Source organism: Sparus aurata, chromosome 12, assembly GCF_900880675.1.
Source record: "Sparus aurata chromosome 12, fSpaAur1.1, whole genome shotgun sequence".
Taxonomy (NCBI): Eukaryota; Metazoa; Chordata; class Actinopteri; order Spariformes; family Sparidae; genus Sparus; species Sparus aurata.
This window is the reverse complement of record NC_044198.1, coordinates 12,854,256-12,881,990: the sequence shown is the minus strand read 5'-3', so window position 1 is coordinate 12,881,990 and position 27,735 is coordinate 12,854,256. Positions and strand designations below refer to the sequence as shown.

Below are 27,735 nucleotides of genomic sequence, written 5' to 3'. Positions count from 1 at the left end.
TTTGGTATAATCTACCCCACAGACATAGCATTTTCAGACGGAGCTCTTTCCTGTTGAGCAGCCTGTTGTGCTCGATTCAATTTGCGCGCGGCATGGAACAACAACTCGCTCGAGATATTTATCATTCATGGCAAACATTTCCACGTCTACGTTAAAGTTGCATCAATAGACTTATGAGCGGAGACTCTCTTCAGAATCCTTTTAGCTCTCTGGGTCTTAAATTGAGATTCTGAGTGTCAATTATTGAACAGCAGCCTCTTTAATGCGGCGAACAACCAGATTAACACTATTCTTGTCACAGCATGCAGCATATCAGCTTCCTTATACCATCTGCGGCAGCAGCACTGGTGTTTTTTCACCTTGTGATTGTGTGTGTGTGAGTGTGTGTGTGTGTGTGTGTGTGTGTGAGTGTGTCATAATGGCGAAATGTAGAACCTGGAGCGCCTTTGTAGTGGGATCTTACAAAGAGACAGTTCAGACTTTACCTGTTACGATGGCGACCGACCTACCACCGACCTACAATCCCAAAAACAAAGTCACTGTCTGCCGCCATCATAACATGTAACTCTAAACTGTCTCATTGTATTTGATGATTTAGGAACGTGACTCAAAGGTAAAACTTTCTTACATGTTGGACATTCAATGTGGAAATGTTACATGCAACTTAAACATCTACATTTGTGCGAAAAGTAACTGGTCGACCTGCGGCACGCTCCTTTCAAGCAACCCACAGCGAGAGCACGCGGAAACCTGCTAACAACCTCTCCTCTGACCCACTGCATGTTGTAAATGGAGAATATGAACGTCTACCCTCTAACAGGCGGTTTACATGTAGAGTCCCTCCATTTATTCACCAACGCAACAGGCTGAAGAATCATTTCATACATCGGTCTATCCTGTGGCGACGACCAAAACTAGCGCTCTGCTAAAAAAAGAGCCGGATCTGAGGATATTGTGTTATGTGTGTCGTGGTCTCGGCTGTGTGATGTTCTTTTATGAACGTGTGCCAAATGTGTAACTGTATGTCTAATTTGTGTGGTAAACTTCTTGTACTTATGGTATCGTATGGTATTATATCTTTAGAAAGGAGGGGAATGTGTTTTCAGATACCCCACTGAGTACACGGAGTATGTGGGGGTGACTTAAAATTAGCTGCATGTTTTACTGTAATGGAAGAAATGTAAAGTAAGACAGTGTGACTCAGTAATGTGTTTTTAATTGTATTTACGACAACAAGGGCCGCCTGAAGAATATGGGGATTGAGCAGCAAAGGCAATATTTGTTAATAGAGTCAATCCATTGATGGGTTTGGTCTTTTTCATTCGATTTCCATGACAATTTGAAAAATATAGAATATTTCCAGACTTATCAGTGCCAGCAAGCAGCAACACGGTCTTTCCTTAACAATGCATTTTACTGGCCGCGCTTAAAACTGGTTGGCGGCACTGCCAAGGAATGAATGGTTCAGATGCTGAGTCATGTCCTCATTTATGCCCGCTCCTTGCGATCACTCTCTACTGACAGCTGTCCGAGAAATTGAACAAGAGCCGCCGCCGCTTTTCTGGTTGTTCAGCAGGGTGCTCGCTTCATATTTCATCCAGGGATTGATTAATTGTGTCGAAGGAGGGAGCCGGACGTACCTTTGATTGAAACTGTTCTCCTTCCTCCGACAGTGGAGAGTGACAACTCTGTGACCTTCACTTCTCACGTCCTGACTCACCGTCCACGCGACAGGGTTACTGGCTCTCGCTCCCAGGAAAGCCACGCCGTCCTTCAGCTTGACTCTGCAACGGAAAAAAAACAACAAAAAAAACCCAACATTAAATTACATGATACTGGAACTGTCAGAAGAAAAGCTCACAAATTAAGTTTCAGTGACACACATGGCCTCTTCTGCTCCTTCGCTGTCCCTGACACACACACAAACATGTCAGGGAGAAATCCAATGAGCTGATGCTTTAATTGCCTCTCACAGAGGTCACAAAACAAATGCTTCCCACTTCCCACCCACTACACAAACATGCAAGAAGGACATCAATTCTGAAGAAAAATATTTGAATTTGAACAATAGTGAGACTGATCAAAAACATGCTTTAGTCAAAAAAAACAAACAAACAAACAAAAACACTTAACTGGAGAAAAAAACACTTCTACTACACTACAAAAATGGTTCACAAAGGATGTCCCTCTAGCAGGGATGAGTGATTGCACTATTTTCTGCATCTGTAGTTTCTCAAACAACCAGATTGTCTGTGTCTGTATTTCTGCTCTGAATGTGTGGTGAATAATCTGAAGTTATTCATTTAAGCCTGACTTTGGTACGGGTTGATCAGACGTTGCTGTTGGCCATCTATTTTTCTGCCTCAGGTCTGAGTTTCAGATGAAACTCAGAAGTTTTTCATAAAGTTTATTATTAAAAAAATTCAGTTTCCAAAGAGGACTTTTCTGTGTGCTCCTATTGACACATTTTACACAGATGATACAAACAGTACATTACCTGTACCAAATATTAACCCTTATTCATTTTGGATTGTGCAAAGTAGGGCTCAACTTGTCAATTTGTCAGTTTGGTCAGTGCGCTGAAGCTTCAAACTGTGACACTCTACTTACCCCCCTAGTGTCAGTTTTGACAGTTATTAATGTAGTAAAGGCTGCAGTTTGAATAGGTTTAGGCCAAGAATCTACTTGGTTCAGGTTAGGAAAATATACTTTAGGTTAAAATAACTACATTCAGTCTCGTAAAGGATACTTTTTGTAAGTTACATAAACCTCTCGTTAGGGTTAGGCACCAACACTACTCGGTAAGGATTAGGCAAAGACCAAACTCTGGGTTAAAATAACTACATTCAATCTTGTAAACTTACCTCACGTAACTTATGTGACATCCGTGGAATGTTAATTACGTTAACTTACTTCTATTCAATAAATTAAAAACAAACCACTCCTTATTCTTGGTCACGAACAGGACGAGAACCCTGCTCACTGAAGTGCAAGTCCTGTGAATGGACTGGGACATAATCTTATCAACTGTTGGCCCGTGGTCTCGTGTCGAGCATGGTTTTCCTGTTTTGTTTGGGATGGATATTGCTTTAGTCCAGACAGTAGGCTGGACTAAACCGGCCTGACTCACGAGTGAGGGGGGGTTCAAATCGACCTCTGAAAGTGTTTTTAACGGCCATCAGATTACATATTGAATGAAGGAGAAGTCTGACATGATGAGTCCTGTTTTACACCTCGTTACATCCCAATATCAGGACTCTTCCTACGAGCAATAGATAGGCACCGGGCTTCACTTCAGGCAATTTTTTTTGCCATTTTCCGCCACACCTGAGGTTTAACTCCATCATCTGCAGCCTCTGCCACACCTTTTTCGCTGCCTTTCACTTCCATTACTCACGGTCACAGTCTGTGGGAGGCTATACAGGTGCAGGAGGAACCGTGTCCTCCTCCACTTCCACTGTACTGACACGCTGTTGTTCTCCTCCTCCTCCTCTGTCACATGAAATTACCATGAAGTACGTGAGTGGCTTTCACCGCTTCCTCTTTTTCTCCCCAACGTGACAAATTGCTCTTGTTCCAACCACTGGCATGAATGGGACAGAATATTTCATGCGATGAAAAAAAAGAAAAAAAAAGAAAAGGCTAGATCTGAAGCGAAACAGCACCAAAAAGGTGAGGAGGAAGAAACATTTCTATTCAGTGGAAACATGAACGCTGGGTAATTTCCCCCACCCCACCCCGACATCAAAATAATTGGAGACCGTCCTTGTTCTGGATCCGTGAAAAAAGACTTGTAAAAGATGAAGAAAAAATACCGAGCGTTAACTGGGGGATAATGACACGACAAACCATGTAGCATTCCTTAGAAGAGCACAGTCATTACATCTTCAGCGATGGAGCGGTCTGCTTTGATCTTATCCAGGCCGCCGAGGCAGTAATAACTGGCCTTGTGTTGGTCTGCGCCCCTGACGAACAAAGATAAAGGCGGCCAGCGTAGAAGACACAGACAATAACTAGGAGGGGAAGACAGATTGCCGTCTGCCCTCCTGCTTCCCAGTCATCACCTCGGCCGCAGCGCAGTAATTACTACAAACCCACAAGCAGATTCGGCAGCTGACGGCAGACCACGGGGGGAACGATAATACACTAATATGGAATAAGCTCCTCCAGCGTCATAGTATATGCTGTATCGATCGAGAAATTCCAATTTGGAGGTAGAAATCCCACGAAAATGCACAGCAGCACTGTCTCCTTCTTCTCCTTCTTCTTCTTGTCTTTGTCTGCTTTCTTGCTAACATGTATCAACAGGATCTTCTTGTGTTGTAAGTATAAATAATTGCTGAAGAAAAGGTGTTCCGTCTAAAATCAAAATCGTTTGTTTTGTGTCTATGCTTGGCATTTTGACTTTCTCAGTTCATTAACTCATTGGTATTGATCAGTATCGGCGCACAATGATGTTCTCCTAAACTACAGTTACTGTGTGCTGTCATCCGTCCTGATACTGCAGTCCTACTGATGTCTGTCTGTCCATCTGTCCTAGACAAGCCCGTCCGTCCATCTTAACTGAGTAACCTGTCTGTCTGTCCATCTTACTGGCTGACCTGTGTCTCTGTCCGTCCATCCATCGTGCTGACTAACCAGTCTGTCAGTCCGTCCGTCTCACTGACTAAACTCGTCCTTCTTTCGCCGTTTCTTTCTTTCCCTAATATCACATTTTCCAGTTTGGCAGCGGTCTCATCCTCTCTCTTCCTCCTATCTCCTCCTGCTGCGACATTATCGCTTCTATTTTCTCAAACACATGCATTAGTTCAGGGGGCTAAATTAACAAATGGCACGTTGTAAATGAGATTGGTTTGGCTAATATGATTTCTGGTGAGGGGGGAAAGGGGAGGGGGTGCACTAAAGGAAAGCAATTTGAAGGAAGGCCTCCTTTCACATGCATCAGCACATGAAGCCGCCTCATTAATTCCATGAAAACCTGCATCAGTGAGATGAGTATTTACAGATGAGACGAGGTTGTCAGAAAAGACGCTTTTCAGCTCTCCACGTTTGATGCCCAGGAGTGACACCTCAGGACGGCCACTGCTGGAATAACGTGTCAACACACCTTGCACTCTGACGTGCCTCTCGCTTGCTGAATGAAAAACACCCCTGCGCATTAATATTAATGCGTTTCACACAGCAGGAAATTAAATGGTACATAAACTGTTGACTGTGTGAGACCAGGAGTCTTGTGAACAAATGGACAACATATAGAATAGATGATGAACTATTAATGCATCGAGATTGAATTAATAAAGTAACAAAACATACCAATAAAATAAATTGTAGTTAAAAAAAAGAAGCAAGTATCTACAATATAGTGTGCATTATACGTTAAAGGAGACATAATGCTCATTTTCAGGTTCATTATTTTATTTTGGGTTACTACTAGAATAGGTTTGCATGCTTTAATGCTCAAAAAGCACATCTGTTTTCTCATACTGTTCAAAATAATAAATAAACAAATAAATGAAATATAATATTTCGGACAAAATACCTGGATACAAATTTTGCAGCAATATTGTAGGGATGACATTGTTACTTCAGAGATGACAGGCAACCAGGATGGGGGGGTTGACACTGAGCAAAGAGCCCAAGACCGGGACTCGAACCCTGGTCCGCTGCAGTGAGGACAAAGCCTCTGCATACTTTACCAACTGAGCTAATTGGCACCCCATGACATTGGTACTTAACAGAATATCACACAAAATTAGATTTTAGCTAAATAATCATCAGTAATGTGGATAAAATGAGTTAGTGGGTAAAGGCAAGTATAAGAACAAGTGGAACAATCTCATAGGTTCAGAAAATCATTTTACTGTAACTGGGCCTGTCAAACCTGGAAAAGGCGCCACTTGTGCCTCATCACATTATAACAATGTAACAACTATGATACATACTGTGGTCTCATGATGATAACAGTATGTAATCAATATGTCCTTCAGATCTAAGCTGAAGCAGAGTGCACACAATTACGGCAGCTGCACTTGACAGTGACTAAAAAAAAAACCAGCAGATTTCAGGTTACTAAGTGAAGAGCAGAGTCTCTTTCCCTGAAAGCAATGGCACCCAATTTCAGCAGACCTTAAGATAATAATGACTGGATAGCATCAGTGAAAAGGGACAAATTGCTGGAATGATTACATGCTGTCATCGTAAACATGTTTCTTGCTTGATGTCTAAATGGGCTCTCTTTGGTTCCCTTGACAATAAGTGAAGATTTGAGAGGGAGAAAAGGCTCACATTAAGATTGAGGAAGAGCAAGAAAGTGTGTTCGGTGGGAGGGTCGTCTGTCCCGAGCTCCAGGATGGAAGGATGGCTTGTTGTTAAAGGTTTGAGCTGAGAGGGGTGATGTTAGGTTACAGACACCGGCGATGTGGATCGGAAACGACAGATGTTGTATCAGCGCGGATGAAAAAGGACAGCGGACGGTGGGAAACTTTTAGGAGAGGAGAGGACTTGAAGAGAGGGCTTTATTGCTTAAGAGGCTGGAATAACAACTTGTAGTCAGCGCTGGCATCTGCTGTCCGCTCTGGTCTTGTGTTTCCAACAGTGGGAGAGAGCTATATGTCAACGCCATCCTCGAGAGGCCATTTCCAAGGTTATTCCCCCCACTGAAGTTAGAATAATGATAATAAAAATGAGACAAAACAGGAGGAAAATGGGCTCCTGTAACGCCACCCAGGTGATAACGGATCATTACTCTGGCGAAGACGGAGACACGCAATAAATTCACACACCCACACATGCATACACACTCGCGCGCACACACACACCTGGGTCTGCATCTATATCTGATATAATGTTAACACAATGGCAGAGAGTGGGCTGGCAGACAAAGCTAACCTTTCACGGAGATAAACTGAAAGTGAGAACAATTGCTCTGATATCGGCCCCGCACCACAAAAGAAACCACCTTCAGTGTCTACATCACAGACAGGCTCCTCGCAAAGGAAACGAGCTGTGACACAGATGAGCTGCAGCCACAAGCCACGTTCTGAGGCGCCGTTAACTCGCCCAATTGAGATGGCTGAAATCACCCGAAGACAAAGATACAAATCTGGCCTGGCGCTCAGTTAGACAAATCTGAAAAGCGAACGATAACTCCTCGTTGAGCCTATTTTCCAAATGAATTTTAAAAAGGCAGTTTAGCGTAATTCAATTACTGACAGCAGGCGAAAATTGGCCAAATCGCATTGAGCTCGCTTAATTGGCCCGTGTCCCTTAATTCTCAAACACCTGCAGCTAAATCCAGTTATGAAATAAACACACAAGCTGTTAGGCCAAAAAGCCCCGGCTTTCTTAATCTTTCCCTCCCCTCCCTCTCTATCTCTCCTGCTCAGAAACAAAATAATCTGCATCGCCTCGGGGCAAAATCAAATTAAATTAGTGGCCAATGACAGGTGAACCGGGCCGGGAGCCGGTTCGATACATTAGGAGGGTGAGAGAGGGCTGCGCCGTAGACGCTCCGAGTCAATTAGCTGTGGAATAGTTGTCGGGTGGAGTGTTTGTAGGGGCTGAGCGGACACAGGCAGATGCGGAGATAAAGAGGGAGCTAATTCAATTAATGAGTTTGATGCTGTTCTTGCCATTATCAGAGCTAGTTAAAAGTGCTGGTGCGTAGCGGCGGCGCGCACGGAGGACAAGATTAACACGATCAGATAAAGAGTGCTTGCCAGACAAAGCTCATCTCCACCCATGCGTTCTGCCGCTTGCTCTTCTCCCCCGTCTCACCCCTTTGTCTCACTTTCGTGTCTCTTTTTTCAGATCTCCCTCAGTCTGTCTCTATCTGTCTCCTCCCTCGCTGTATCTACACACCTTACCCTTTCTCGCGTCAGCTCCCTATCCTCCCCCTCAACAGGAAGCCCCCTCTCTCCTCTTAACCTGCCCCGGGCTATAAGATTTTTCATTTGTTAGAGGAACCTGCACAGTGTTGGTGACTCTGACTCACTTTATTTAATTGCATCACTGCAGTCAGTGAACCTTCACCAGGTAATGGGAAGGTCCAAAGACCAGCAGTGTGCACGAATTCTAGATCCTTCTGTTTCCTTTGGCCCAGCACACAAGAAAAGACTTTTAGGTGTTCAAGAATTCTATATTCTTAGTCTATACGTTTTTAGCTCAGTTGGTTGGTGTATCGCAACTATAGACATTCATAGTCCCCAGAGGATGAAGCCTAATGACTTTAGTGTCCATTCCTTTAGTGCCCACCAGCAGGTTGACAATGACAATTTGTTCAATTTGAACTCTCCAGTGTCCACACTCAAGGACTTCGAGGCGTGTTCCAGGCAAGTCCACTAAGCCTGTGAGCTGTCTCACTGTCATATCGTCTAATTCGTCATGATTCATGAGCCATTTATGGCAATATTCTGTAAGTCCACATTCTGCAGACTTTGCCTGAGGGCAAAAAAAAAAACTGCAATAGTCCCCCCGACAGTGTCCATTCAGTGGACAAAATGTGGGAATTTGCCCTGTCTGTACTGAAGGATGTCACAACCTTTTGTAAGCTTGTTAAGTAAAAAATCTACAATGTGCAGTCCTGTACAATATTTCTGACCTTTTGCACCCTCTCTTGCTCAAACACCGAAAACCAATTGACGTCAGATAAGTCCGGCAGGGTACAGGGTTGAAGGCCTCACAAGGGACATGGAGATTGGGCCTTAGTCATACTTTATTACAAACGCTACTTTTTCGCTCTGTCTGCCCTTTTCATCCTCCCTACTGTAAAATGAATCTTAAAAATGAATCAATGAACAAATCTTTATTTTTTATATAAAGTTTAACCTTGAGATCAAGCTGAATAGACAAGGGGGTGGACAAACCATTAACACGTTCACCTGCGGTGGAATCCAGTCCAATAACCTTGCAACAAATACCTTGTGTCTCAGTTGTAGATATTTTCTGTATTATTTGTTCGCTAAGCTTGTTCACGAATTAATCAGAGTCAAACATTTTTTTACTTCAGCAAAGAAAAGTTGTTGGAAGTGATGGTATATCCAAGCAGAATTTCATCCACAACCTCTAATTCTTTCACTGGATGTTGCTGCAAAAGTTTTGTTGGATAAAATGAAGCCATGAGACTTTGCCACGGTGAAAGGTCAGTTTATCTTCTTACAGACGTTTTACGCCTCCTCATCTGAACAATCTTTACAGATGATATCTGCGTGATCCACACCATGCTGCGCTTTGACGGTATCGCAGCTGTAATGGGTTACCAATCTATCAAGGGACCTTAGATGATCGACGGGAGCACTTCCTAACCCGCTGCTTAGTTATTTCAACCTCGAGTGGATTGTATTGATTGCTACTTAACTGAGGAAATGCTGACTGTCACTAAGCATCTTTACGATCAGGCGGCTGTACCAGGAACAGCACTGTCCAAGAAAAGACCAGGAGAGGAGAAGAGTGGATTGCCTCCTGCCAGTTTCGCCTCTTTAATATCTGAATGCCTGAAAAAAAACACGGAGGGCATCACCCATCACCTCTCTCACACCATTTTTTTAATTAAAGGAAAGGATATATATATATATGGAGCCCGGACCTGAAGGTCTGGGGAAAAAACTCAAAAAAAAAAAAAAAAAAGACGAAATAGCTGTCAGAAAAGTGCAGCTTACTTCAAATGAGAAGAGGTTTTAAAATGTGTGCTGGCCATAGCCTCATGACATGAACGAATCCATGACAGATCAAGAGCAATCACATGGGCAGGAGCACTGAGAAATTCAGAGAGGCCCCTGGGCTCGTCTGACGAAAGGAACATTTCATTTGAAAAAAAAAAAAAAACCTGGCCGAGGTTTCATACATACAGTACTTCTCGAATACATGTTAGTTGTGAGAAAATCATTTTTTTTTTCTGTCAATAAATAAAAAGGATATATATCTAATGGAGTCTTGGGGTTTAAGTTACTAGGTCAGTGGTTAGCTGAAACAGACAGTGCCTTCACTAACGTCTGCTGCTAACATCGGCAGGTTAAGAGAGTCCAACATGTCATTTAAATTACATTGTCAAAGATATATGACGCATTTGAGATCCGATCGCTCAGACCACATTCAGAGGGTGTCCAGGCCACATGTGGCCGCAATGTTTTAGCAGTTTGTACAGACATTTTTTCCTGAGCCTACTCGAATGTCTCTTTCAACTAACCATTGAACTAGTAACCACAATATTACCAGACTCCCTTTTTGAAATTGCGTTATTTTAAGAGTTGTTGCATGAGGAGACATTTAAAAAACTGAAATGGCTGCGGAAAATTCTAAATCATCGGTGCCTTCATGTATATTCGGCATTAAATGGAAAACATTAAGATCTCTGTCTCAAGCGCGTCCTGTCTGCTTCCATGTCTGAAGTTTATCTTACACCCTGCAGCTTTTTGAATACCCTGAATCAACTGATTTTCACCATTTTCATGTATTAAAGTATATAACACACTGGCAGTAAACATGTCAAATTTTACAAACACAATAAACGGGAAGCGATTCAGGCTACTTCTTTGTGGTCTGCGGAGAAAGTCCCCAGACTCCCTTAAAAAATGCTTAATTGTGAGACTTGTTCTGCTAAGAGAAACTTTATAAACTGTGTGAAATGATATCTACATCAAACTCTCAACTATTTGGACATACTTGTTAATTCAGCAAATGTTTCATATTATGATATTTCTTTCTTTGTGCAGAGAACGTATCAGTTATTTTTTTTTTCCGGCAAGGAAGTGAGATGCGAACACAAAAGCTCTGAGGTCAAGACTCATTTAATGCCAAGTGTGAATTAACATACTTAAAGCTGTCCACTTATGATTGGATCACTCGGGACAGATCCTAAAACCAAATGTGAACAGCCTCACAATGACCAGCCTGATGATTCTGGTTTTCGCTCGTTGAATGAGAGCTTTTCTGCATCAGCTGAAAATGGAAAGCGCCACTGTAAGGACATTAGAATAAAAAAAGTTATTGTTGTAATGGCGGGAAAACAAATTACCATTTCAGCAGAGGTTGTCAGAGCAGTGTCAGGCTATATGAAGGACTTCATATTAAAAAGAACCAATCTCACCTCAGTCTCATATAATCAAGCCTTAAACAAATCACATTTTGTAAACAAAGGTCTCAATAGTGCTATGATAATTATATGATGAGATGGCACTAATTTGGAGCCTGTTTCTGCATAATGCACGACTTCTATTCTGTATGCCAAAATACAGAGATGGGGACTCGAGTCACTGTGACTTAGACTCGAGTCGACTCGAGTCGCTGTTTTGATGATTTGTGACTTGACTTGAAAAAAAATAAAAGACTTGAGACTCGACTCGGACTTGGAAGTTAATGACTCGGGACTTGACTTGACTTGAGACACAATGACTTGAATGACTTGAGTGTTATTCAGTTCATGATTTCAGTTTGAACATAAATTAATACATTAATTAAAAAAAAATATATATATATATATATATATATATATCGATTACCCGGTAGGAGCGCAGGCTGAGAATGGCGTTGTGATGACTGGATCACTACCCTGTCAATCAATCATGCCCTCTCTACGTATCTCATGTGTTTATTTGAGAAACCCTCCCTCTTATTTTAGATCTGCATCAACATGGCAGCGGGAGGCGTGCCAAGAGTCATCGTCTTCAGCTTTCGGAATTACCATTTTGACGGCAAAAGACGCACAGCACAGTGCAAGACATGCGACATAAACATCTCGGACAGCCAAGCGACAACTTCAAACTTTGTTCGTAATTTGAAGAGCCATTCTGCCCAGTAAGTGCTTGTCAATTAGCTAATATTATCCTGTTAGCCTAGTCGGTAGTTAGCTAACTTTAGCTTGATATGATACGGAGGTGGGGGTGGGAAGGGTCGGTTTGGTGGAACTTCTTGTTTTTAATTTGCCAACATCAACCCCAGACAACGTGAGCGAACCTTCCAACTGGTTCATCACCAGACTGGCTGTACATTTTACGAACGAGCAACACAGGGTTAAATGAGCTAAATAACATATAAGCCCACCAACACCGAATCATTACCCAGTGTTTTCTCTGCCGCTTAAGCAACGGCGGGCCGCCTGCGTGATTTTGGCCGCTACTTCTGTGTGTGTGTGTGTACGGTCATCCCTGCAAAGTAAATATTGCAGCGATGAAGTCACCTAAAAGTAGTAGTAGTAGTAGTAGTAACTAAGGTTGCGAAGTTGAATGAATACAGTTTGAGATGGACTAAATGAAGCAATTGTCTTAAAATGGAGTAATTACTACAAGCTAAAACACTAGTAAATAAGGTAGATGCTGCTTAAAAACAGATCATGACACAAATATGGTTTTAAAACTTAGCAAGTATATAAGTTAATATAATTTAAAATGGAATACATATGTTAAAACAGTACATGAAATAAACAGGATTTTAAAATGAAGTAACCCCTAGTTAAAAAAACAGCATATGAAGTTGATTTGGGTTAACAGCTGAGTAAATGTAAATTTCTGTTTTGTTTGATTCCATTATGTATTTTACTGAATATCAGTAATTACAATGCAAATCCAAAGTATTGTCATTTTTTAAACAAGTTGGACATGTTGGCCATTGATTTTTACTGACAGTTACTTATATCTTGTCTTTTCACTTTATTAAGATCGGATTCTGCGGGTTAAATTGCAGTAATGAGGTGACTTGACTTGACTCGACTTGATATAACCTGTGACATGACTTGACTTGACTTGCCCAAGAAAAAATGACTTGGGACTTACTTGAGACTTGAAGGTTAAGACTTAAGACTTACTTGAGACTTGCACATATGTGACTTGGTCCCATCTCTGCCAAAATACAACTTACACACAAGCAACCATAGAGGGCATGTAAGGTTTAATTAAAGCACTATTTACCTAAACACGGGAAGAGAATGAGAAAACAAACAAAACTGTAGCCCGTAAATATAAAAGTTGTCAAAACCAATAGCTGAATGCAGTGACTTTGTTTTCCTCAATCTGCCCCAAGCTCTCATCATCTCCATACGTGGCATTAAATTTGAGCGTATTTCCAAAAACTGGATGAAAGAAATGGTCAAAGAAAAATCCCCCAAAAAAGAATAAATGATCTTCTGAATAAAGAAACAGGCTGGATGTGGGTGGGTATTGACTGAAATGACAAAGAGCAGCGTGTGTGTGCTGCGACTGTGTACTTGAAAGCAAGCCAAAGGGATGATGACACTGAGGGGTGTGACAGCGCAACACCAACTGTGGCCAAAAGCAAGTCACCTCCGGTAAATGAGTAAACCGGCTCCCCTCACGACGCAAGACTCCAAATGCAAAATTCAAGGAAAACACGACCAATCCAGTGCCCTACATGTGGGATGTTTCGACCTCCCATTTGCGTCATAGGATTTGTAGAGCAATCACGGGATTTCAGATTAACACATATTCGGAATATGTGTCACGATTGGTTTTCCTCTTCATTTTTTTCATAATTGCAGGAATGGATGCCAAGTGTAGTGTACTCCAAACTTCCAACTTTTTTTTTTCCATTCGCTTTAATGCTGGATTTTAGGAACTCGCTACTACTGCTGCTGTAGATTAGCTGAAGAAATGAGGTCATGTTGTAGCAGACTGAAGCTTGATCCCTGTGGCTCTACAACTGAATGGAAGCCTAGCCAGTTAAACAGGGGATAGGCCAAACACAAGCAGACACTGCTTCCAGTAAGTATCTGACACAAGGTTGCATCCAAGGGATAAAAATGTGACTTTGCATTAGATTTGTTGGGCCTGGGCGGATGATCCAAGACTGATCCAATATTTGGATGGACTTGGAGGGGGGCCAGGCAGTGTAATCTCAGGATGTAGTGGGACAGATTATGGCAAATTGGTAAACCTGATGTAGGAAGAGTTACACAGATTAACAGTGATGCTCTCAGTTGGAACAGCGACAGGGCCCGTACAGTAGCAAAGGGTCATCCTGATGGTCCCGAACGTCACAAGCTGAAACACGTTGATCTGACTGTAAAGTCTGTACTTATATTTAAATTGTTTCTGAAATGTTGACCCCTTTGAAGTAGTTGGGGTTGCACCAGAAATCACTACATCAACCTAAGTACCACTCAAGGGGAAAAGCGGGCCAGGATCACAAATGGCAATCTATCCAGCGGTAGATACGACACCCTGTATCCTAAGACCAACCTTTTTTAGACTCAAAGCTACCTCAAGGAGGAGAGGAGAGTAATATGGAGGGCGAATTGTTTATACAACATAACATAACGGGTCACCAAAAATACCGTCCAAGTGAAGTATATGTGTGGGAAACACTTCCCAAAAGTAGGTTGATACCATAGGAAGACCAACAGATAAGGGACGGTTTGAGGGAGATGCTTTTAATTTGACGTGTGAGTGACCAGGCAAATATTATAGTGGCTAATACATATAAAAAAAACTTTCCGTGCTAAACTCCTTAGACCACTTACATTTGCTTTCAAGCAATGACAGCTTGCAGCATGGCTCTAGGGATGTCAGTGATGGTCATTGGGTCAGCCAGCTGGCTGATCATTAAAAGGAACAAATTCATTTTTACCTGAGTTACAAACTAACATCAAACAAATAAGGCTAATGGAATCCATGAAACACCATTTTGGTATTTTGAATGCCCCAAGAGTGCTATGATAGTAATGATATGATGAGATAGCATTCTGCATAATGCATGGTTGCTGTTTTGATGCCAGGATGCAACCCGTACATAAGCGATCACAGAGGGTGAGGTGTAATTACGACAGTATTTACTTAAAAGTTTGAAGAAAACGAGAAAATAAAACAAACCTGTAGCTCATAAAAAGCTACATTTATCAAAAGCTTAGCTGTGACTTTGTTATCCCCAATCAACCTCAATCAGCCTCTATATGTTACATTATATTCAAGCTTTACCACTTTGGTCCAGACTGAAATACTTCAAAGACTATGGGATGGATTGCCATGAAAGCATCCACATGTTCTCCCAGTTGAAATATCTTCGTGACTTCAGTGTTCCACTGACTTGCAGCACCACCATGTCTTTCAATCAGGAGAGACAGTGAAAGAAGTAGAGATTATATTTATTATAGCAGATGACATGTCATCATTGAGTCTTGTCAGAAAGTCCTTGCCGTTAAGACTCTACAGGGGGATTTGTGTAATGGAGGGGCATCTGCCCTGAGCAGCAGCGAGAAAAATGGAGCCCCCGATGATCGAAAGTGTGACGCAAAGGGCCTGGGCCCTCTTGGGTGCCCTTCGAGCGGATGTGAGGACTGATAGTCATGGTGATATGAGAAATAAAGCATGCAAAAGAAAAGCCTCACTGACTGAACTTTCGCTGGAGCTTCATTTGACATCTGTGGCTCAGAGTCAAATATCTTGACAACTGGATTGCCCTGCAATTAACTACAGTTTTTCAAGGTTGCAGGAAGATATGTTAGAATTACTTTGGTTATCCTCTCAATTTTCCTCTGGTGACACTGGTAGGGCAAAGCTTCCACTTGTTTGGTCAAATATCTCAGCAGATGGATTTGTTGCATTTTGGGGCATTTGTTGTTCCAAGACAGTTTAGCATGTATGGTAACATGCTGTGATGGTGAAGGTGCTAGTTAACCCTTAAACAGGCAACATGCACCAGGAGATACACATATATAGATATATATATAGCCTGGCAGAGCTGCTAGCATGCCTCTATATTAGCCTCTTAGTCTTGTCACACATGCACATGTGTAACGAATGTACAGATAAATACTGTACAAATGAGTGTCAATGAAGGTCTGTAAGCATTTCATGACAATTTTATGATTATGTATCTAATTAAGGAAGTCATATTAACTTAAATCTGTAGCTGTTACTATAAGTTTGAGTTGAAAATGACCTAAAAGACAGAAAATATTCTGCGCTGTCAGAAAACAGCTTTTGCAGCTCGCACATCAAGGAGAGGAAGAACAAAAAAAATTCATAATTGCCATATGTATGCAAATTACATTAATCTGATGCCATTACTGAAACAATTAATCTTTGGCAATCACTAAAACATTTTAATCACGATCGTTACAAATGGTTGAGTATTCATTATGCCCTCTAATTAGATCATAAATTGTATGAATACACTGTTGTGGGAGGTTTTGAAGGATGTGACACACTGGGGACAAACACAAAAGCCAGCTAGGACTGATGAAGTGTGCAGCATTAATGGCACTGTGGAGCCGGGGCTGCTGAGCGGGTACTAAATGCCCATTCCTCCCCGACTTCGTCTTTTGAGTGATTTATCGACTGACTGACTTGGCTGAGGGGTCTGAGCCTGCAGATGTGTGGTCAGGTGACGTGGGTGATCAGGATCAGGGGTCAAATGTTGCAGTATGTCATTCAGCTGTCCTCACTTTGGGGACTGCAATATCAATATCCCAGATATGATTGATTAAATGGTTCCTGCTAGCAACAGCAGACACATTCTCGGTCTAAATGTCATGAGTTGTTGTATTTCTCTATGTTGTGACATTTGTGCGGAGGCAGTACACTAAGCGCCGGGGTGTCAGCGTGTCAGGAAAAAGATGACAGCCACCGTGTTAACCCAACATTACAGAGAGTGTCCGTCTGAAACCGTCACAATCGTGTCACAAAGAGTGAGAGTGTTGGAGATTTTTTCTCTCTTGCCGAGAAAAAGACAAAATCCTGAAATTAAATGCTATCTTGGTTTCATTATTGTCCCAAGGTTATGTTCAAATACAGCCTCAGCCACCCTCCCGGGACCAAAAAAAAAAAAAAAAAGCATTTGTCTGAAATGTCTGCACACCTCTGCACTCCGCCATGTGAAGATTATCGGCAAAATGGAGAGCTGCAATTGCAGGTAAATCAATTGAGGTCTGATCTGTGAAACCTGGCATGTCAACCAGTACATTAGCCCCATTTGCACTTCATTATGTGCACCACTGGGCACTGCGGAAAAAAGTCACCATCAGCAGGCTCCACTACAGACAGGAGACAGGGGGGAAAGACCAAAGTCTACGTAGTCATCTGGCAGCGCTTGAAATGTGCGTGTGTGCACGCATGTGTTAGCACCGTGAAGGATGGGACGGAGAGGAAAAACTCAAGTCATCAAAGACAAGATGAATGCATGATTTAGGGACTGAGCAATTTACTTTGATGAAGGTTCCGGACAGAAAAGCAACACATGATCGCGGCCGACTGCTGTGCTTTATTCTTTTGTTACAAAAGGAAAAACAAAACAAGTGGAGAAAAAAAAGAGTGTAAGTTCATGGATAAAACGCTACCCAACCACTCAAGCGAACGAGTAAAAGAAAATCCTGAAAATCATTAACAGATATAGAGGCATTCTTTTTCTTTTGACTTGACTTGAGTATTTTTTCAAAATGGAGCTGTTGTTATCAGCATCAAGAATAATACACTTAGCAAGAATCTTGTTTCCCTCTCTCCCGCACCGTCTCTCCCCGCTATTCCCTTCCTAACTTGTTATTTTTTTCTTCCAGTTTCCCTCTCAGGGCCCCTGATCAGAGATCTGAGACTCTGTAGATCTATAAAGAAAAACAAACCCTCCTCTTCTCTATGTGTCTGCGTAAAAAGGCAAAATAATGTGCTTTTTTTGTTGTCTTTTTTTTTCCTCGGGAGAAAAGCTATGTCAAACTGCACGGTGCGTATTCATGTCGACACAGGTTTCGCATATGCAGCCTGGAAACGAGTCACAAGTCTTGGAGTCAGAGCGATGCCTCGTTTTCTAAACCTAATGTACTGTGGAGGTGCTGATATAAAAATTACCAGCATGAAACGAGGCACTCACCAGAAATATTGGGGTTTTTTTGCCAATACATTGATTTGCATTGTGCAGAACCTTTAAAAAACAAAAGCAGAAGTAAGAATTTAACTCAACTGAACAGAAAAAAATAAATAAATAACTGGGTGGACAAACAATCTGACCCTGCTGCATAGCAGTTGGTAAACTGCTGGAGAGCAAACTCAACAACATCTTCTCACTGTGTTAACAACCTACACAACTTCATCCTTACAAAATGCTTTCATCATGCACCGTTCATGGGGTGCATTTCACTGCAGCAGGCTTATTTTTGCACTGTCTGAGAAGTGCACACCTTACATCACCAAAGGAGATGGCAGGGTGAAATTAAGGTGAACTGTAGCGCTTATATGCATATATGCGAGCTGACCGAGGGGGCAGTCTGGTATACGCACAAGGAAAAACCCACGCCATCAGTTTATGTACGGAGAAAAAAACATGGTTTCTCTCTTTTTTGATTAAAACGTAAAAAGAAATGGTACTGCTTTATTCAACATTGAAGGATCTCATCTCAGTCCCAGAGAGAGAACGTTTGCTCATAATATGACACTTAGTCACTTGGTGCTGCTGTCATAATAATAATTCACAAGCATAGCAAGTATTCTTACATTCTGTAAATAATCAACCCACCACTTTCTCTGGCATTTCAGAGAAATGAACGACTTCGTGCCAAGCAGCACCTCATCTTTGTTTGTCTTAATCATCTTGAAAACAAGAGCTGAACAAAACAATATTTCAATGATACCACTCTATTTAAAGGTGCAAATAAGTGCAGATTTGACCGACAGAGAGAAATTACAGTTTAAACACTATTTCAAAGAGGCATATGATTCCCCAGAGCCGGCACTTCTTTCCCTAGCAGTCCAAAGCTGCTTTGCCTGAGGTGTAAACAACACTTTGTATACACTGGGGGAGTGTATATAGTCATACATATACCATATCTATGACAATATCTAAGACCGCTAGCTGCACTGTTAACTGAGCTAACTAGCTAACAGAAGCTACAGCAGCAGTTAGCAGTTACTCTGCCGATATGTTTCCCCCAATTTGTTTATGAATGTATGAATTCAACTCACTGAACTGGCCAGTTCTTACATGTTGCAGTTTCAAAGGTGCTATACAATATTTATAATCATGTTTTTACATATATGTATAATCACCCAAAACCAAGAACCATTGGGTTTTTGTCACTTTAGGATTCCAACTTACCATACACTATCTGTGGAGACTGACAAGCGCATTGTGAGGTTAGGCGAGGCCTATTCAGTTGGCTGCCATCTGCAACCTCAGATGCCACTAAATTCTACACACTGGTCCTATCCCTATTGTTTTCCCCCTCAGCTGGTCAAGGCGCTGTTTTCATGCAATATTTTCAACTTTTGACATTTCCTGATGCAGCGGTTCAAGCCTGTGTTGCATGCTACCCTACAATGCCTCAAGAAGACATTCACACCAGTTTCTATAGAAAATAAATGAAAGGGGGGTTTTCACTCACTCTGTCCAGTGAAGACATGGCGAAACTGTCTGCTTTGAATGATAAATGGGCTTCACCTGAATAGTTCTTTTCTACCTTTGTGGACAAAGAGCTTTACAGTTTACCTTTCGTTCAACCATGTGCACACCATAAAAGGCACTGACCTGGCGCGCCGGAGCAATTCGAGGCTTATGGACTTGGACAGGACTCGCGCCATGCATGGACCCACTAGCCCACTCCACCCCCTGTGACAGCCACCAATAATGAAACAGGATGTTGATGTCAAAAAATACTGCCAACAAGCTACTTATTGTCAGTATTTACCTGTTGGTTTAAACAAGCGGCAACCTCCGGGCAGGAACGTGCACATGATTATAGACGGGCAGGGGCTCAAAGTCAGAAAAGGGCAGTATGTGCACGTGCACGTACTTCTTCAGGCCTTAATAACATAGTATGTAGATTCATGTACAATTAATAAACAAAGTACTTATAGAAAGCTAACTACTTAGCTGGGTATCCTGCGTAGCTGTGAATGATATGCAATTGCTATTTCTTTTGTGTCGAGCCATGCATTAAGAGGTCTGCTACCATTGGCTGCTTCCTGGCGCTCCTTCATTTAATGACAGATGGTAATATTTCAAACTCAGATAATCTACAGCTTATATCCCCTCTGAAATTATATTATTAATAATGTATTGCATTATTATTATTATTATTATTATTATTATTATTATTATAATTATTATTATTATTATTACTATTTTTATTTTATTAGCCTACAGTAGTAGTAGCAGTAGTAGTTGCCGTTGGAATGCTTCTGCATTCATGCAACTACAGCTACTACTAGTACTACTACTACTAAAGCGACCCCACAGTAAGCCAGCATATAAAATGGTCCAGTATCATTACTGCTTGGTCTTACACACACACACACACACACACACACACACACACACACACACAAACACAGCTAGCGTAGTCTGAGACCTATATTAGCTAGACAATAAGCTAGAGCAATTTCCATGACTTACGAACTAGTAGGCTAAGACTAATATGATATCTTTTCCAAGGTTGCACATTAACACAGCTTGCATATCAAAAAGAAAATCCAGAACAGCAATGTTTACCTTAACTCTCATTAACAAGCAGTTAGCTTAACAAGCACAAATGGGCGCTTTTCTGAAATATGACTCATATTTAAGCACGTTGAAGAAGGCGACTTGTTAGCCCCCACAAGGAAGTTATGTTAATGGATTTAGAACTCACAAAGGTTCAAGTCGCTCCACTGTCACGTCTCATCTATGTGCGTGGTGGAGTTCCGATGAGGCAGCAGCTTCTCTCTCTCTCTCTCTCTCTCTCTCTCTCTCTCTCTCTCTCTCTCTCCCACAGCGGACAGAGAAGCAGCTTTATAACACACACACAACACCATATTACAAGGAAAAGTGTATGGTAGATAACCATGGTGTTTTTATACCGCTGTTTATTTTTACATCCCTATATACAACAGGAATTTATTTATTCACTAAAAAAACACACTAAAAAGGGCACTTTTTAATACCAGGCAAAAAGGGCAGGGGCTCAAGCACCCCTTGGGCCTTATGTGTGCACGTGCTGGCCTCCGGGGTCGAAAAATGAAGCCAGTGCAGAAGTGCCAAACACTGCAGTTCCTCAATGGCCACTTTAGGCTGGCATCAAAAGCAAGCCAATCCCCATAAGAGCTTATGTTAAAATGCCCAACTTTACAGCAGAAATAAACAAGCTTACAGCCTGCCATGAATCACTTTCGGTCCTCTTTTTCCCATCTCTATTTTTAACCAGGCTCCATTTGGCGTGCCACGCTCCAAGTCTTTGCCCATTTTTGGATTAGCAAGGAGTTAAGCAAACTACTAAATAAGTTTGTTGTCATTTCCCTTAGAAATGACCAATGTAACTGTTTTCTGATGCGACACTCCAGTGATCATGTTACCATTGTTTGTCTGCGTCATTCAAAAGACATGCAGGCATTGCCCAATCTGCCATCCCCTGGTTTGAGAAACTGGGACGCCCCATTGATGTAAGCATATTTTCCAAGATACAGATTTTAGCAGGAGACTCCCATTTTTCATTTCCCTCTCCTGGTTTCCTCCCAGGAACTCAATTCTTCACACTTTTTTCCACTTGAAGTTATCATAACCTGTTTCTGGCACTGTATTGCCTGTAGTCGGCTGTACCGCTGCGACCCGTCCTCCCCAGTGAGTGAGGGATGGACAGAGAGATGAGGAGGAGAAAGAATATCTAAGGAAATTTCCGACAGCCTTGGAGAGAATAATTCCTGTTTCTTACGAAAAAGTTTTAAAAGAAAAACAAATAACCGCGGGGAGGGGTCGCACCACGTCACTCGCAATTGACAGGCTGACAAACTGTGCATTATCATTCGTTGTTTTCTGAGAATCAAAAGTAAAATTTTCATTATTGGACATGAAAATGCTGTTGCATTTTACTTATCATTCTGTTACTCTAATTTTTAAATGGCAGAATACAGGAAACATGTTCATTGAATTATAAATGTTTTGGTGTAGGACCCCCAGAACTCTGCTTTGGTTAAAAAAATCCTCCCTTTTTTCGAGATCTCAAGGTTGACAAGTAAGGTTATCATGCTGTCAGGACCTTTGTTGTAAGCCCCTCTTCATTTTTTTGTCTGCTCTGTCTACTACTATAATTATCTAATAAAGCCACACCACACTCCAAAAACACAGTGTGCTCTCTCTGTAGGAGACGAGATGTGAACGAAGTGAGTCAAAGTGAGACATTTTGTATGATTAACATCCACCCACCACACTGTTTTTACCGGCACTATAACATCTTCCTACTTTTGCCCTATTTGTCAGTATTTGCCCAACCTAAAGACGCCTTGTCAAGAAAACACAATCACAGAGCTGTTTCAGTGTTTGACCGAACCACAGATGCTTTGTGCCTCTGGTGAGGAGAGACTCGCTTTAATACACCCCTGATCCACAGAGCAGTTCCTGATACTTGACGCCCTTGACATATAGACACGTGAAACGTATACTCATGCAAAAATGACCCCCTCCACTTTTCACCCCCCCCGCAGGAGTCTAAGCCTCTCCTCTGTGCTGCAGTAGTAATATGCCATCAGGGGGATATGGGTGGCTGCCGGTGTTTTAACAGGGATGACCAGCTCGCCTCTCTGCTGTATGCTGGTAGTCCTTATCAGCCAGCACCATGCCCTGAGCACTGCTTCCACTTCACAGGGGCCACCAACACCTCAACTGCCACTGGATGTTTACACTGATCCCTTCACAGAGGACTCCCTTGGGCTGCCGTCTGCGTTTGTGTGTACTTGTGTGTGTGTGTGTGTGTGTGTGTGTGTGTGTGTGTGCATGACTCCCTTGGGCCACAACACAGCTTGTCTGCATTGAGCCCCGTGGAGTGACAATGCCGGGTCTGTTCCCTCAGACCACAGTCATACACTGCGTGCCAGGGGACTGACCAGTGAAAGAGTGAACAAGGACAAGTGGTCATTCAGGCCTGAACCACCTTGACACGAGCAGGAAGGACATAACAGCGATTTTTAATATAGACGTTTTTCAAATCAGATATCATGTAACTGGTCTGCAGGTTGTTAAATGAACCATTTTAGTTGTGGTAGGATATGGGAGATGTGCAGGAAAGAGCTTATCAAAGCCCACATTACTTTTAATTGTTATTCTTAATGTTGGATTTCGTCGTAAAGCACAGTGAGTTGTTTTGTCGCTCTACACCTGTGTGAACTCGAGAACCTGTTTTTTTTTTTTTGTGGCAAGTGAGGTGGTGAGTGTTTTAGAGAAAAGGGGAAAAGATAAAGGAACAAAGAGAGGGTTCAGTGCAGCATGACGTTCTTACAGTCCCTGTGATAAACTACATTTGTTTTCACCCTTGAGTCCATGATGATGCCCAGTACATGAGTTACAGGGCAGTTTGAACACAAAATGGAGCAGAACTAAAAGGCAACAGTATATGAAATTTCTTTTTTTTCCTTTGGTCCAGACCAACTGAACTGAAAAATAAAGAAAACATTCTAAATATCACACATAATCTGCAAAAAAAAAAAACTTTTGGTTTCTTGAAATACCATGTGTCAGTGAAAAAGTATTTTTCACTGACACATGCTCGAGAGCCGGCCCAGTAACAATTAGCTCGGCACCGAGAAGTAAATATACTGCAGCCAAGAAATATGCTTTGACAAGTTCTTCATTAGTCACCCATCAAAGAAGCGACACACAGGCAGCACACTGAAACCTCAGCTGGCCACTCCGTCAGTGAGATTAGTTTCTATCTGCCTCCCGTTTCTTATTTCAACTCCACGTCTCTTTCAGGCCTTGAGAGACGGGGCCGTCATTTTCATTCTTTGGCACATGAAGCCAGACACTCGCACGAAACAGACACATCATCGCACAAACAAATATGAACCTTCGCAAATACTTTCATTTGTCATACTTTCATGACACGGAAGGTGGGCGTGAACCCACATACAGCTCAACGCTTCTGCAACTTTGACCTCGATATCCCTGTCACTTACTCATTAAATCTGGAAACACATTTCACCATTATCGAAAACCTGTAAAAAAAATAAATAAATAAAAAAAAAACACCTGAAAACATAACAACTCGGTTCTCGCTAATTTATGCTGCAGTTTGCGAGCAAAACAACACGGAGGAAAAATCTGCGAATTTGGATGAGATGGTGGGTGAGGAGATGAGGGCAACGAGGGATGTAAACTTTGCTGAAATCGCTGAAGGTGAGTGAACTGAGTGAGCACAGTGAAGACTGATGAATCCAATTATAAAATAGTACCAATTTATGGCACGAAGCACCATTTCGGTGTTTTTGTTTTTCAGCCAGGAATCACTGTTGTTTTGCAATTTCTATGAAAATGTCGAAGGTTACTGATTCCACCCAGGAAAAAAAAAAAAATCAAACATGCTTGAAACAATCTTACCGAGGAACAATGTGCAGCGACTAGATGAGAGAGCGAATTATTACAACGATTTAACACGACAGAATGTTGGTCGTGTCCTCACTGTCAGAAACAAATAAACCAGCCAAAAACTCAATCTGACTTTGTTCCATGACATGCTTTGTAATTTGCCACATCGACAACGTAGCTTTGCAAGCTCCCAGCTACCTAACGCTGGAAGAGAAAGATAAAAATGTAGTTTGGTTAACTGAAGCCACTGAGAGAAAGTATTTCACACTTCTTGCCAAATGATTAAATTAACAAATTACATGCGACGCCAAATTATAACAAAACGGTGAAGTAAGCTGACAATCCAGCGCCCTCGAATACCCCTGAGAACCATGCCTTAACAGTATTGAGCATAAACGTGCTAAATAGTGCCATCTCTGTCAGAGGAACAGCCTCTGATTGGTCGACAAGCACCGCCCAAGGCATCCTGGGACTGCCAGTGGATGGCTAACGACAACAATAACTGTTTTCAACCCGATAGGACATCAGTGGTTGAGATTTATCAAGGATTTATTTTACAAAGTCTCCAAAAAGACACTGCAGTCTGACACAATCACACCGAGCCCTCGTTAGCACAGCGGCATGGCAAACAAAAGGAGCTAAGTCTCTAACATTCGGCTTACTCCAGATATTCAGTACATGGTATATGACATAACTTGATGTCATATAAGAACATTGTAGAAGACAAAATGATGACATTAAAAATAATAAAAAAAACCTCCCTGTTCAATGGCCCAAAATTGCTTGTAGTTAAATGTGTTAACAACACAAAAAATGCAACTATTTGTTTTACTATCAAATATACATTTAGTTGAACTACCAGCAAGTTACTGAAACATTTTTACTTAGTGAACTACTCCCCAAATCGGACGCATCCACACACACACACACACACACACACACACACACACACACACACGCACACACACACAGACGGTTGTTGTGTTTCCAGTGAGTGAGTTTCTCACAGAGCTATCAGGGCGAGCCACATGAGTGATCATGGCAGTGTGGACTTGTGACCCTGCGCTGGGAGATGGCTTGTAAATGGGCCGGAGCACATTTCATGCTTTTTCACAAGCACACTATGCAGTCACTAAGTAACTGAAAATAGCAGGGAATTTGAGATTTGATGTGTTTGTGTGAGTGCACAGTTTGGTGTCATTTTGTATATCAGGAAAACGAGACAAAGAGAATCAGAGTGAGTCTTCTGGGCCGCAGCACAGCTCGTCTGCGCCGAGAGAAGTGGAGCGACGCTGCCAGATCTCTTCCAGTCGCCAGTGTTGTGGGCCAGAGAACGGTCGACTAGAGAGCGATCAGGGGGCGAAATGGTCATCCAGGACCTCTCAAGCCTTCACATACAAAGTAGAACAAGTGAACAGCAGATAGAACATTTGCATTCTGGACGGATGCTTCCTCCAGGGTTGACAAGAATGACACTGATTGTTGAAAGACTGCTGTGCAAAACCCGAAGGGAGCGTTTCTCCAGAGTGATGGCACCGTTTTCTGTTATATAAGACCAAAAATTGTACACGTCCATAATTTATACAGACTACAGAACTTTACCATCATTTAAATAAAGGCATAAATCACTGTCACAATGGCACAGAAGTGTCTTTTAAACACTTTGTAGTCCATCCCCCCATATTTATACACCTCTACAGCTTCACATGTATATCTTGTCGTCAAGTCCTCATATCTGCACCAATGAATATGTCGATTGCTGGTGACTCCTACAACGATGTGCTATATCTTTTCCATGACCATACATGATTCTTTGCAGAGCACAAGTGCCAGCACCTTCGGTGTTACGTAGTTGATGTTCAGTTAGGCTGAGGCCCCAAAACTACCTGGCTAAGTTTAGAAAAAGAAAAATGTTTGGGTTTAAAATAACTAGATAGGTTGTTGTAAAACCTTAGCAAGTAAGCAGAAAGATGCCAATAGTTGCCATTAGGAAGGGCAGGACATTTGATAACCACCGTGAGATATGCATTTCTTAATTATCTAATTCTGTATCACTATTAATAGCGTCTATCTTTAAATGTGCTAAATTAAAAGATTCACAAACAAAAAACACTTCCTTAAATTCATAGCCTAGTTAATTCAACAAACTCAATCATGAAAGCTGACTTAGCTTACTTATTTTCTTGTTTGCTTTCCGGCAGATCTGCTCCTATGAAGATTAATCACGTCGGCAGCCTTTTGGTATCAAATAAAAAGAAAGCCATCTTTAATGAGGTTTGATCCACCTACTGAGAGGGAAGTTCATTGATACAGTAGTGAGAAATCCAGCAGCACAACACGGCGAGATTAGTTCATGTCTAGCGATGAGGCTGCATCCTTCATGTATCAAAACCACCGGCATACAGAGCGACGGTTATTCCCATTTCACAGGAAATCTGAAAGTTGTTCAATTAGATCCCGATTTGATCTTACGTAATAGTTTTCATCTTTTAGCACACAGGGTAGTTGCATCACCTTCTGCACATTGTTAATGAGTATTTCTGTAATGGTCCGTAACTAAACTGTGATGGAAATTGGGAGGAAAAACTCCTTCTGTTTCAGAGTCCTGACTAATAAATCTTGTCTTGTTTACTTTAACCAAAAGCAGTGCTTTGGTTTATCTAAAGTTCCTTTAAACGTTTGAAACATTTATTCTCATCTGAACGTGTCTTATTATTTTGTCTCATGCATTTTTATATCTTTTTCCTCAGATTCGGTCAGGACACATTTTACTTCATTAGCACTGCCCATTTAAAGGCACACAGTGGAGGTTTTGTCCACTAGGAGCACTACAGAGCAATGTCGTGATGCAAGGGTAAAGTCAGAGTCAGGCAGAGCTGGTGACATAGAGAAATTCCCTGTTGACTAGACCATCTGATTTCAAAATGCTCAGTTTGGTCTAAGCGGTAAATGAAGGCCATACCTTTGTAGACCGCGTCCTTCGAAGATCGAGGCACAGTTAGTGTAGTATTCAAAATTTGGCTTGGAGAATGGAAATGGATTCAGTCTCAAGGATATACTAAGTACTACATTTGCACACCTGAGGATCGACGGGTGCTTAGGAGAAGACCAAGGGCTGACAAATTCAGGAAAAAGACTCCTGTGCGCTGTCCACCTTGCTTGCAAATAAGTTTAATGACAATTGGTACCTCCATCAGAGCAATCTGAGTCAGCGTTTGTTGGATATAGTTACAGGTGACCAGGTGACCGGGAGTTTTTTTAGGATAGAATTTCTTTAGAGTTTCAAAGAAAACGTTGACTGAAAATACAACTTTTGGGTCAGTCCACCAGGTACAATACGCTTACCTTTAATATGTACGCCTGTCAATAAATAATTGAGTACTTAAGCCAGCGTTTCGGTCTGCTCCGTCACAATGATTGAAATAGGAAGGAAAAAGTATTTCTTAGAAACGGTGTTGAACAAAACGATTTTACAGT

General features: G+C 41.8%; 1 protein-coding gene across 1 annotated transcript in view; it reads right to left on the bottom strand.

Annotated features, from left to right (window-relative positions):
- LOC115593349 (transmembrane protein 132C) overlaps positions 1 to 27,735 on the bottom strand; it is a 170,518-nt gene that overhangs the window by 77,387 nt on the left and 65,396 nt on the right. Inside the window, exon 4 of the mRNA XM_030436864.1 lies at positions 1,641 to 1,784. Within this exon, the coding sequence (XP_030292724.1) occupies positions 1,641 to 1,784 (144 nt within the window). The remainder of the gene's footprint in view (positions 1 to 1,640; positions 1,785 to 27,735) is intronic.